The sequence below is a fragment of the Epinephelus moara genome, chromosome 19 (assembly GCF_006386435.1).
Source record: "Epinephelus moara isolate mb chromosome 19, YSFRI_EMoa_1.0, whole genome shotgun sequence".
Lineage (NCBI taxonomy): Eukaryota > Metazoa > Chordata > Actinopteri > Perciformes > Serranidae > Epinephelus > Epinephelus moara.
In genome coordinates this window covers 8,054,917-8,067,409 of record NC_065524.1, presented here as the reverse complement: position 1 = coordinate 8,067,409, position 12,493 = coordinate 8,054,917, and the positions used below count along the sequence as shown (strand labels likewise).

At 40.3% G+C, this 12,493-nt stretch overlaps 1 protein-coding gene across 1 annotated transcript; it reads left to right on the top strand.

Moving 5' to 3' along the window:
• Positions 1–2,988: 2,988 nt before the first annotated feature.
• On the top strand, positions 2,989–5,549 carry mxtx1 (mix-type homeobox gene 1). The gene is made up of 3 exons (XM_050071515.1): positions 2,989–3,082; positions 3,807–3,991; positions 4,537–5,549. The coding sequence occupies exons 1-3, from the start codon at positions 3,061–3,063 to the stop codon at positions 5,293–5,295; spliced, it is 966 nt and encodes a 321-aa protein (XP_049927472.1). The 5' UTR covers positions 2,989–3,060; the 3' UTR covers positions 5,296–5,549.
• Positions 5,550–12,493: the final 6,944 nt, after the last annotated feature.

The following is a 12,493-nucleotide window of genomic DNA, read 5'->3' as shown; positions in this document are numbered from 1 at the left end:
TAAACTATAAAATACTGTAATCCTATAAAGTATATACTATCTACTAGTCTTCATGGCATACTGTTAAGACAATAACTTTTCCATATTGTATGTAATAAGGAATATGTGTGTATAGGTATATATACATATAAGAGGGGGATTTTAGAAACCTATTGCTATTTTTTCAGACTTAAAGAGAAAGCAAAATGCTTTTCTGTGTATTTAATTCTTTATTGTCTGTCTCAAATCTGTAAACTTTTTTTTTTAATGACCTCCAGCTGTGAGTAGCTCCTCTATTCCTCTTGTGGGACACTTGTGATCACCATCACCATACTCAAAAATGAAGCAAATTTAGTAGAAATACTAACATATGTTTATACTTAATTTTGTCACTTTTCCCCCAGAGTGAACCCACTACTGTGAGGAGATGCATCAAGTAACAAACCCCTGTCTTTCAAGACTTTGTCCTATTATCCCTATAAAGAGCTAATAATTGTAAGACAGCCTGATGCAGAACAGACATTATACCGGGGCAGCATCCAATGCTTCATTTATTTCTTAGAAACTGAATAATGAAACAACAGACATTCAATAATGATTTTGACTATTTCTCAGTGTTATTCTACTCCTAAACAAATAATGACAACAATCTCATTTTGGATAAGGAGGTATGCAGCTACACAAACAAAGATCAAGAATGTGGATCTGTAAAAAGGACTTACCTTCCTCTCACCTTGTAATTTTGCATGATGTCTTACTACTACCAAATCACAAAGCAACAAATTCTTATATAACATTTATATTTTATATGCACGTCCTACTTCAGCGCTGAGATCCAAGTGCTACTTAATCAAACTACGTGACTGCTTCTAAACTGTTTTGTTTATGCATGCACTGGCAGCACAACATTTCTCCTGTTTAAAGGATTATGCTTCATAATTTACATGAAGAGATAAGCTGATCAGATGAGTTTGGGCTTTTTTCAAATATGCAGATCTCTAAACTAAACAAAGCTCTTTATAGTGATTTTTGCATTAGCTCAATGCCTATATTCTGAACCGGTGGCAGTGCTGAGTTATCTTTAATCATTCGATCATTGTATGTAAACCTGGCTATGGCAAGTGTTTAATCTGCTGAAATGGTTTATTGATAAGACTCTTTCCCATTTTATTATTTTATCAGGCTGATTTTAGATAATGAACTACATGGTAAGCTCTGTTTAACATGAATATCCAGAATTCATTGAAATCATTATTTATGTGAGTGAGTTTGGCGGCTTCCACAGTTGGCAAAGTGTTGCGTCTGATAGGATTTGGATAAAGCACAGAGAGAGAGTTGGTGGGACTTTCAGGAGCCGTCTCCACACATGGAGACATTGATTCTGCAAGTTTTTCAGATAAAGATGAAAAGAAATGTTCTTTGTTTGTTTTGTTGCATTAGATAACTCTGGTAGACTTCAAGCTGCATTGTTGTCTACAGTTACTGTAAGTCTGTTTCTGCACTTTGCCCCTCTGCACTGTTTGACTCAGTTTGTAAGCATTTACATTTTCAATGCATTTCACATGTTGCAGCTCAGAAATTATTGAATGCAGCCACAGAGGTCAGGGCTATAACTGAATAAGCATCAGAATGGACATATACAGTATAGCAAATATATATAAAACACAACATTTCATTAGAGTAATCACAAGGTTGTTTTCTTTTTTCCAGCAGCATGTCAGAGCACAGCAGACAGACTTAACAAAATGTTCAAGGTCACAGCATCTGCATCCAGCTCGGTCAAGGCCTGGACATGTTAAACCATTTCCCACTCACTTTGATGCACCTATTCAGTGTGCTGAGGCTGCTGTGTAACTGTCCAATTCATCAGCGAATAATTACCCAGCTTTGTTTGTCCTCTTGTGATAGCAGGGAGCTGCTCTGCATATGAAAAGAAAACAGGAGGCGCTGATAAGCTTCAGCTCAGAATGCTGTTTTGGATTTTGCTAAGGTCTGCGAGTTAAATATTTCTTCAAGACTGTTGTTGGTTGATCAGTGTTCAACAGTTTGCAAAGCTGCTGATGTTTGTGTTTAACACTAATCAGGTGACTCCTGGGTGCGACATTTGAATTAAAGGGTAGCTTCTTGGGAAAGACATGATTATTATTCTTTAAATTAGAGCTTTGAGTTTGACATTTGTGCTTGGTGTCCGTGCTGTGAAAATACTGGCAGTATATATTTGTATGCATTATAATAATATACATAAATGACAAATCATTTGCTCTAACTGTGCAAAATTGACTTAACATTAAATAATATGTGCAATATTTCAACTGCTGCAATATTCTTTTTCAACTGATATTATTTTATTCTTGCTTTATAGTATGATGCATGTATTTGTGCATATTAACTATTTTTTTTATAACGTATCTATTTTTTTTTATCATCTTTCTATGCTTGCATATAAGAGCAACTATAGCATGTCCCAGTTTACCCCTAGGATCACTAAAGTAGCACACTTCTGATTTTGACTGTTAACCACAAACTCCATGATGCATTTGAATTTTCTTTATGCCATCATTAAAATAGTGTAGCAAAAAATACCAGCTATATATAAAAATGATACAACCACAACTTGTGTCCTTGGGTCTTCCTCTGTATGTGTACTATTGATATGTCACATATTCAGCAGCACAAAACACCACAGCAACACAGTCACATGTAAGTCGTCTTCTCTTAGTTAAGTGGTATCGATGAGGCTAACAATCACAGGAAGACTTTCTTTTGTCTCTCCTGAGATCATTCTGCGGTGTGCCATATTTGCCATTGACCTTGCTGCTTCTGTGATAGGGATTAGGTGATAACGGGGCCGCTCTGGTCAGAGTCTCAACCACCCATCCTCAAAGTAAGACCACGCCCTACCCCAACACTCCTCTGGCTCTACCATGGTCTTGTGGGGTCTTAGGTGGTCAATATAAAAGGTACCCTGACACAAGCAGGAGACACAGTCAGTCTCTCTGTGAAGGAGCACAGTGTCATACTGAACCCTGTCACATCAGAAATCCATTTGTTTCCCAGAGATTCATTCATTTAACTGCTGCTATGTGGAAGGACTCAAGCAATGGTAAGAGATGCTTTATAATCTAACAGTCTGTTATCTTCATGTATTCATAATCTGCAGGCATGTCTTAGTTTTTGTAAACTTTTTGTATGATCTAGTCTTGGATTAAACAGTTCAGCATTTGTTTAGATGGCCTGCAGTGCCAGGTGAAGGGGTGCACCAGACTCAGACAAGCAGTGTCAGACAATAACAGAGAAGCCACCGCAACTATTTTATGCATACATTTGGCACTCATTGCATATACTATAAGGCAACTCAATAACCTACTACCTCCAGTAGGGAGGCTAATAACTAAAAGATGCCAATGTTGGAACCAGGTTTGGTCTCCCTGCTGGAAAAAACTCAGTGATAATAGGAATGATGGATAACCAGGACTGATAACTTTCTGTGTAAGATAAAAACAAATGTGTACTGTACTCTAACAGATAATTGGCTGGATACCAACACAATCCTTCATTCCTTATCCGCAAACCTCAGTTTTACTGAGTGTATTTGTTTAGATCGTCTAGTATCAGAACTATGCAACAAGAAAAGGCAAAGGAGTTAATTATCTGCATCTACTGTTCATATTCAGCATTCTGTATCTGTGCATTGAATTAAATATATCTACTGTACAGTCCCTGGTTCAGAGCACAACAAGGCATCAGTGCAGATCCTCTAGAGAAATATGAAAAGAACAACTATTATGGACCCTGTCTGATGTGGAACCTGCTCTCTCCTCCCCCAGATGATGCCAGACCCGCAGCCTCCAGCGGCGGCTCCTCTCGCAGCGCCAGCCGCAGGAAGAGAACCAGCTTCTCCAAAGAGCACGTGGAGCTCCTGCGTGCCACCTTTGAGACCGACCCATACCCTGGCATCAGCCTCAGAGAGAGCCTGTCCCAGACCACAGGCCTGCCGGAGTCACGCATTCAGGTAACTATCGCTCAGGCTGCCTTATTTAGCGGAATCCTTGTATCTGGGGAGTTGATATGATGATGAAATAAATTAAACTGAGCTGTTTAGAGTCAGTGAAATTGTCAGCTCAATAGGTTTAGGAATTATCTTTATTTGGGGAGCTGGAAACTGGTGTTGTTCCAAGATTAAATGCACACATGCTTTTCACATAGTAGGTACAAACACACACACAGATTTAGAGCTGTGTTGAATAAGGCTTTTTTCCCTTATCATAAAAGAGCTCTGTTTTCAAATGCATTCTGCATTGGATTGTAGATACTGCTATCCCTCTATCACTTCATTTCTTTATCTTTAAAGACGACAGCAGCTGTTTTTATCAGGACCTTGTTTGAGCTGACAGATAGACTGTACATCATGGCTCTGACAGCTGACCACCACTAGATCTGCTGTCCCCTTACTCCATTGGTGCCTGTTTACCCCGGAGATGATTAACAGGACAGAATGTGTTGTTTTATTTGTACTGATTTTAATCTTAGCTCCTTTCTTCTTTCTTTCCTGTCCAGGTGTGGTTTCAGAACAGAAGAGCTCGCACCCTGAAGTGCAAAGGAGCCAAGAAAGCTTTATGGCAGTCCGATAGCCCCGTCCACGATGCTCTGCCTCCACCTCATGCTGTAGCCAGCAGGGGCATGCAGGTTGGTTCAGTCCATCTGCCGCCTCAAGGTCCTCCACCAGCCTACCCCACCCAGGTGAAGGAGGAGCTGAAGGAAGCTTGCTACTATGGACAGCATCCTCCAGCCTACTCCACCATTGAGGAGCATGGACACTATGGCTCTGTGTATGGGCTCCAGCAGGGCAGACCGCTGGGAGGCAGCTCCAGCCCACCTTTGAGGGGCTTCTGGTCCCAGCCCGGCAACCAAGCCTCCCCTGCTCTGCCTCAGTGGTGCCACTCTCCCCTGGAGATGAGAAGCTACAGTTTAAACTCCAGCCATGCAGCCCTCAAGTATCCAGGATCAGCAGAGCAGCAGATGTACATGCCCTGCTCCACCTCCCACTCCTCAAGTCCAACCACCCCTGATTCTGGATACTGGGATGCCAGTCTGGAGAACAGCCCACCATCAGAGGGTCAGTACTCTCAGCTGGATGATTCATGGAGCGGGGCTCCTCTGGGAGGATGTGGGGAGTCTGGACACCCAGCGCTAGTCCAGCACACACCCCTGCCGGAGCTGTCCCTGCAGGAGATTCTTGGGGAGCTGGATGAGGACTGGTTGGGAGGAGAGGCACTGGACAGCCATGCCTCTGGGGAAAAAATGGCTTTCTGCTAATGATTCTGTCATAAAGATTTACGATGGACAATTAGAAATCATTTGTATTACTTTGATTCAAGTCATTTGTGTATTGCTTCTGAGATGTGTATATAGAACAAGTCCAAAAACTCTGCCAACGACTGGAAATTTTTACACATTTTTCACATTTTAAAAACACCGACCAAAGCTTCTATTGGTTAACATATTTATTCATTTATTATCTTTTATTTATACCCTATTGTGATTTTCTGCACTTTTATACAAATAAATCAGTAGTAATAAACCATCAAGTGATTTTCTTTCTTTCTTTCTCTCTTTTTTTTATTCAAGAAATTACCTTGGGTTTATTTACAACAAATAAGACTAGGCTATTTTAATGTCAGTGGGTTCTAGATGCATTGCATGGATTCCTCTGCTATCCAGATGTGACAGATTTGCTATGAGGCTGAGAGGAAAAGTAGGTCATGCAATACAAACAGCAGATGGCGCCTGTGAGTTGAGAAAGGGCTTAGACCTGACTGAAACCTCCTCTGTGGCACGGATTGATTACTGAACAGGCCAACCGGGCAGGGGCCCAAAGTGTTAGGGGCCCCTCTGGCCTTCAACTGCAAGATTTTCCAGGAGGAATCTCAAAATGACCACAAAAAGATGCAAATGAACTGGGGAAGGTTCGGGGTCTAAAATCATAACTGAAAGTGATAACACAGGTCTCTGTCTAAATATAGTGTCTCTTTCTGTTTGCAGGAGAGTACCAAACAGCCCAAGAAATTGAACTAGAAGAGTAAATAAAATAAAAAAAAACTATCCAAAAAGTAATGTAAAAGAGGTCAAAGATCAGGTTTAATTCCCATTTCGAAAAAGGCTAAGGTTGAACTACTCCCATTGCCAAACAGGTTAAGGTTTAGAAAAATGACCTGGTGAGGGGGTTCAAAACCTTCTCACATAATCTTACTAGTCAGTTTTAGTCTAACACTGTAATCTAGAGTATTTATGGCTCTTCGTCTGATATGGGTTTTTTTTTTTTACTGATATGCAGAGTAAACAAAAGCTGTTTTAAGGGAATGACAAGAAAGCATGTACACAATGGCTGATGTATGTAAACAGAATTCAGGAACTTAGGACCCTGGGAACATATGCTCCCCTTTATGCTCTGACAAGACAAGTCAGTTAAAAAAAAGCTAAATAAGTAAATTATGGTTCTTGAAAAGCACGGACATGATGTCTGTGAACTTCCAAGTAGCGTTATCTAGCTATCTTTGCTCACGTTAGCTTGCCGGCTACAATGCTTTAGCTAGGGCTACTGTTAGAAGAGTTTAGTGAGTGCTGCTACAGCAGTGCAAACTGTGATTAACATTACTCGCCGGAGCTAATGCAGTGTTGTGATAAAGATTTTAGCTTCAGCTAGGTGAGGAAGTTGGTGCTCAGCGTGTTTAGCCACCAGCATTTTCTTTTCGGTTAAGCTAGCTACACAGTCGGAAGTCATTGATTTTTACCCACCATTTTGAATATAATTTACAGTATCATTTATTGATGTATTTCATTTTTCTGATACCTTCTACTACATTTGCCAGCATCAGAGCTCCATAATGCTAGTGCTTTATTTCAATGACCTAAGAGCCATTTTGTAAGTTTACACTTCAGCCTATAAATGGTCTGTCTGTTTATACTTTACCCTAACTGAACCTCAGTCAGTCCCCCATCAGGTAGGCCTACTGGGGGTTAAAATGTCAGATCAAGATGAAAGAAATCTCATCTTTTACCAACAAACAGCCCACAGTGTGCAGCAGCTGTGTGTTCCAATGACCTTATGACCACATCATATTTCTTTATCAAACATGTAATGGAAAAAGCTTAAGACAATACACAGGATGTTCCTCAACAGTGAAATGTGCTTATGTTGTTATGACTATTTTGACCTCCTACCTTCATCCTCAAGATGAAAGGAAGGGTGTAGTCCTTTTGTTAGTGTCTGGCAATGGTTCCTGTTCCCAGAGAAAACACACTACATGCTGGGAAGCAGGGGGGAAACGTGTCTCTTGCCTCCTGTACTGACTAAAGATAGATCAGCAAGAGGAAGTGTCGCAGACTGGCGGCATCTGACGTGTGTCGGGCAGGTGTTCGTCAGCATGTGATTTTCAATAAACAAGATGACGACAGCTGGGTGTAAAGAATACTTGCAGCAAACAAAGTAGAATTTGATTAAATTGGAATATCTAGGGACTAAAACTGTCATTTTGGACTAAAGATGCCAATAGTTAACTGGTTCATATGACCATTGTCTTACTTGCACACAATGTGGGACTGCCCTGAAGTGTACAGTGATGGAAAGTAACTAGGCCTGAGTACTTTACAATTTTAGGTACTTGTGGCCTCTCTACTTGAGTATTTCCATTTACTGCCACTTTATACTTTGCTCCACTACACTTCAGGCAAATATTGTACTTTTTGACTCCACTACAAATATTTGACAACTTAAGTTACTAGTTTATTTGCATATCAAGATTAATAATACAAAACATGATCAACAAATAAATGATAATGATGTATTATTATAGGTTAAGATAAGGGTACAGTGTTTCTGGTCTCTGAGGGAATTTTACAAGCTACCTATCAGTGTAGATTCTAAGCAAAACCAGCTCCACCTTTGACCCAGAGGTAGAGCAGGTCATCCACCAATCGAAGATCAGCAGTTCAACCCTCAGCTCCTTCAGTCTGCATGTCGAAGTATCCTTGAGCAAGTTACTGAACCCCAAATTGCTCCCGATGATGCTTCCATCGGTGTGTGAGTGTGTGTTAAAAACTGTAGGTGGCACCTTGTATGGTAGCCTCGGCCACCAGCGTATGAATGTGTGTGTGAATGTGACTCGTAGTGTAAGGAGCGCTTTGAGTGGTCTAGAATTGGACTAGAATTGCCCTATACAAGTGCAGATCCATTTACCAGCTGCCAGTCTACATCATTAGTACTTTTACTTTTGGCACTATATTTTCATACTTTATTTACTACTTATTTTCTACTTTAACTACTTAATTAACTACTGCCAAAACTTAATGCAGTCTGTTGTGTTATATTCCTGTACCTAAACTGAATGGGAAAAAGCTGGTCACAAAAAAAGTAACCATTGTGAGTTCAACAACTTAGTACTCATTGCTAAAATGTTGGAGTTTGGAAAAGCCTCCTGATTCAGGCCATTTATGATAATAAATGAATGACGTATGAACAGTGCTCAACGGTAAAAGAATATGTGTAATAGCCTACTGTAAGTGATCAGAGATGGATGAGACAGTAATGCCAAAATAAACTTGTCATTCATCAGTATGCCTAGATCAGCATTGAGGATATCATCTCAATTAAATCTACAGTTGTTAACTTCTATGAAAATAAGTTTCTGTCATATTTGTTAAAATTTCTCTACAAACACAAGTATTTTTTGAGATAAATAGTCTATGAAAAGAAATTTGTCCCTCCTCTTCCTCCCATTTACTCTAATGGCATTTGCAAGAATCCAATGTGGGTGAAGGAAAACAACCAATCATAGCTGAGGAGTCTCTAACACAGCTGTCAATCATGTCCACTTTGTGAATTGTCGCCAAACTGCAGTCAAACTGTCAAACTAGGCAATGCTTATCAAATATGAATTAAGATTCTGTTACTGCATTGCCTGTTTCTTGCCTCAAATGTTTTCAGAAACATATTTTAGTGTACTATTTAGCTGTAAAATGAGAACATTTGTGACCGAGCTGAAGTGTTGGACACAGTCAAGTAAAGCACCAAGCTCCGCCCACTGGCCAGAGCAAACTTACTGATTTTACAGCTAAACAGTACCCTAAAATATATTTCTGAAAACATTTGAGATGAGCAATAGGCAATGTAATAACAGAATCTTGATTTATACCGGATCAGCGCTGCCTAGTTTGACAATTTGACTGCAGTTCGTTAACACTGACTGGCATAATTGACCGCCGCATCAGTTGTTTTCATTCACTTGTGAAAAGGCCATTCAAGAAGGCTGAGAAACTTTTTTTTTCCCCTATAGATTATCCTTCTCATGTACGACTGTGTGGATATAGTGACAGCAAAAAGTTATTTAAAAAAAAATGACCAGCGACAGCTTTAAAGTAAATATTCTATTTTAACAATGGACCACATGGCTGCTTACCTGCCCAGCACCAAACAGAAACGTTAGGTAGTTAGGTTTTTGGTGAGCATATAAGAGACCAAGGAAGAGCTCAAAGGAGAGTGATTAAAAGCCAGAATATTAATAAAGTCATTAGGGACTGTGTACATCTGTACCAAATTTCATGGAGATCCATTTCACAGTTTGTGTCTAAAAGGTCATTTCCATTATGTCACAGTACAGATGACCATTTCTAGCACTGATCTGTTTTCACTTTCAGGCACTTTGGAGTGGTTTGAATCAAAGACAGTGGAAGACAGGCTTTAATTAATTTACACACACACACACACACACACACACACACACACACACACGATTAAAACTAAAGCAGATGACTTGGAGTCAACGGGTTTACTGTGATCTGTTTCATAATTCCTCTTCAAACTGTCAACAACTTGAAATAATGTTGCCTGTGAACAATCTTTCCCAGAATTTAAAATATGTAAAGTCTGCCAAAGGTGTAGATTTCCGGGGGAACGTGGGGGACATGTCCTCTTCAGTATTTAAAACATGTGCATTTGCCCCCTCCCACCCCCCAATAAAAACATAATGGTAGCACAGGACTTTTATTTTGATGAATTTAATGACATTAGCACGATAAACTGATGCAGAGAAATTCACCAAAATGCAGGACATTACTAAAATGTCCTAGGGGAGAACCCCAACCCCCCCATGTCATATGTGTTCTCCCAGTGTTGAAACATAACCTACACTCTTAATGTCTGTGGACATGTTCATTTTACAAGTTGGAAATGTTATTGTTTGTTTACCTGAAAACCAAGCCAAATATGATGTGATCTTTTGACAGCTCTCATGCTGATCTGAAGTGTGTATGAGTCAGCTGTGAAAAATCTAATTATCCATTGGACCTTTAGGTGTTGGTGTAAATGGGACCTTTCCCACCACACAGGCTTGAAAGAAATATTTATGTTACTAATCAGCCGTCTCTGTTGGCTGTAAATGTCTCCTCATCTCGCCCTTGTTACGGTCAGCAGTGATTGCATAACAGAAACATTTCCTCTGAAACTACACTCACTTACTGCAAATCCAACATTCGACGTGCAGTGTGTAACACCATGTGGTTTATCATGTGTTCCAGGGTTACTAAATAATACAAAGGTCCAGCCTCTTCACCCATTAGCCTACTTCCAGACATGTTGTCGTCCACTTGTAATCAGCTGATCTGGTTTTGTGTGTGTTGTTGGAGGTGTCTAGTGATGTTTTTGCATGACCAACATGTCTGACATGAGGCACCAACAATGTCTTTTCTGCTTTTCAGCTCATCTGTGTCTGTCACACACACACACACACACACACACACACACACACACACACACACACACACACACACACACACACACACACACACACACACAGTCTGAGGAACGAGTATCAAACTCCTCAGCCAAAACATTTGAGTTGAATTATTACTGGTAATTACATACAGACACACTGAAACACACACACACAAAGCAATAAACCAGTAAACTGTTTCTAGGAAACAGTTTCGTTATACTCCTGCTCACCAGCTGCACACATACACACACGCACATACACAAGTGTTAACAGCTCTAGTGTTGAACAAACTGGGGGCAGACAGGCGTGTGAGTGATGGTCCTCAGCTGCTGGCAGTTCCAGGGATGAAGCCTAGCCTTCACTAAAAATATGGTCTGTAATTTAACCAAACCCTCCCAGGGAGTCCACGCTGGCCACACGCTCTAATTTAGGAGCTCATCTGAGCGCTTTGTGATTGCACTGCGCCACTCTCACCCGTCTACAGCCTCATCCTCACTTTGCACGTCCACACTGTGATTGATGTTGTTCAGTGACAGGGAGGAAGTCTTTGTGTGTGTGTGTGTGTGTGTGTGTGTGTGCATCCCTGTCTGCATGATCATACATGCGTACTATAGAAGATAGTATCTGGAAACTGGATAGGAGACATGGGAGTGAAGAGCTCTTGCATTTGTTTGCCTTTCCTAAAATAGAACAGCAAACCACTTGCTGGCCAGACTGCAGTCCTCTGCAAATAGACTGATGTAATACTATACCATTGAATATGTTTATTTTCATTCATATTCATTCAGCGTGCATGATATACACATAAACACAATTTAATTTCAGTCACTGTCAATGTTAAGAATACACAAGGTGACAACCGGGCGTGACTGGTGTTTACGTTTGTTTACAGGCGAATATGCTGAGATGCAGAATGTTGCAGACCAATATATTTTATTGAAGCCTCAACCTTTAAACTTAGCTCCATACAGAAATAGACAGTTGATATTAAATATCATCCACATGGGAAATAAGGTCAGCAGCTCACTAATGAACTCCTGGGCAGCAACATCTTCTAGTACCTGCCAACGCTAACCTACACTATTAAACCAGATACGTGGCATGAACACAATATATGCCCTTCAAAGAATGTCCTTGAAATAACTGAAGTTCTACATGGACAACTCCTTACAGAAATATAACAGGAATGTTGCTGTGATAGCTAACATATGGATTGGTAAGGCAGAAACTCATTAAGCACCGCAGACACTTTATGAAACATACAGTATTGACACAGGGAGATAAAAAAAAATGATGGGATCACTACTATAACCATATTGTCTTGTTAAAAGCAGCTACAGTATAGAGCCTTATGTGAAGCAGAATTTAACTGAAGGTCAAAAAGATCTCTGTGTGCACACAACACAGTTACATTTCAGTCCACAGCTGCTAGAAACAAGAAGGTTTAATGGCCTCCCTAAAGAAAGAAGGCTCTTTTGTTATGTGATTTAGGTGTGACTGAAGACAAAGTTCATGGTTTGTTATTGCTCATTATTTAACGATATAAGCGATTCACCTTTTCGTAAAATGTTTACAATTTATGTTATGCATATTTAAAGGGCCACTGTGTAAAATGGGTTGAAAACCACTGAAAACAGTGACATCAGTGGTCAAATTCTAGATTGCAGGGCTCACTCGCTCACCCCTCCCGTCGGGTAAATGACGGTGGCCTCGCAGGGACAAAAAGCCTTGCGCAGACACGAGTT

Bases quoted from the DNA above. Each gene is read 5' to 3' on its own strand.
- mxtx1 (XM_050071515.1), top strand. From the start codon at position 3,061: ATGTGGAAGGACTCAAGCAATG. The intron at 3,083-3,806 runs GTAAGAGATGCT...CTCCTCCCCCAG, and splicing joins GTGGAAGGACTCAAGCAATG to ATGATGCCAGACCCGCAGCC. The intron at 3,992-4,536 runs GTAACTATCGCT...TTTCCTGTCCAG, and splicing joins TGCCGGAGTCACGCATTCAG to GTGTGGTTTCAGAACAGAAG.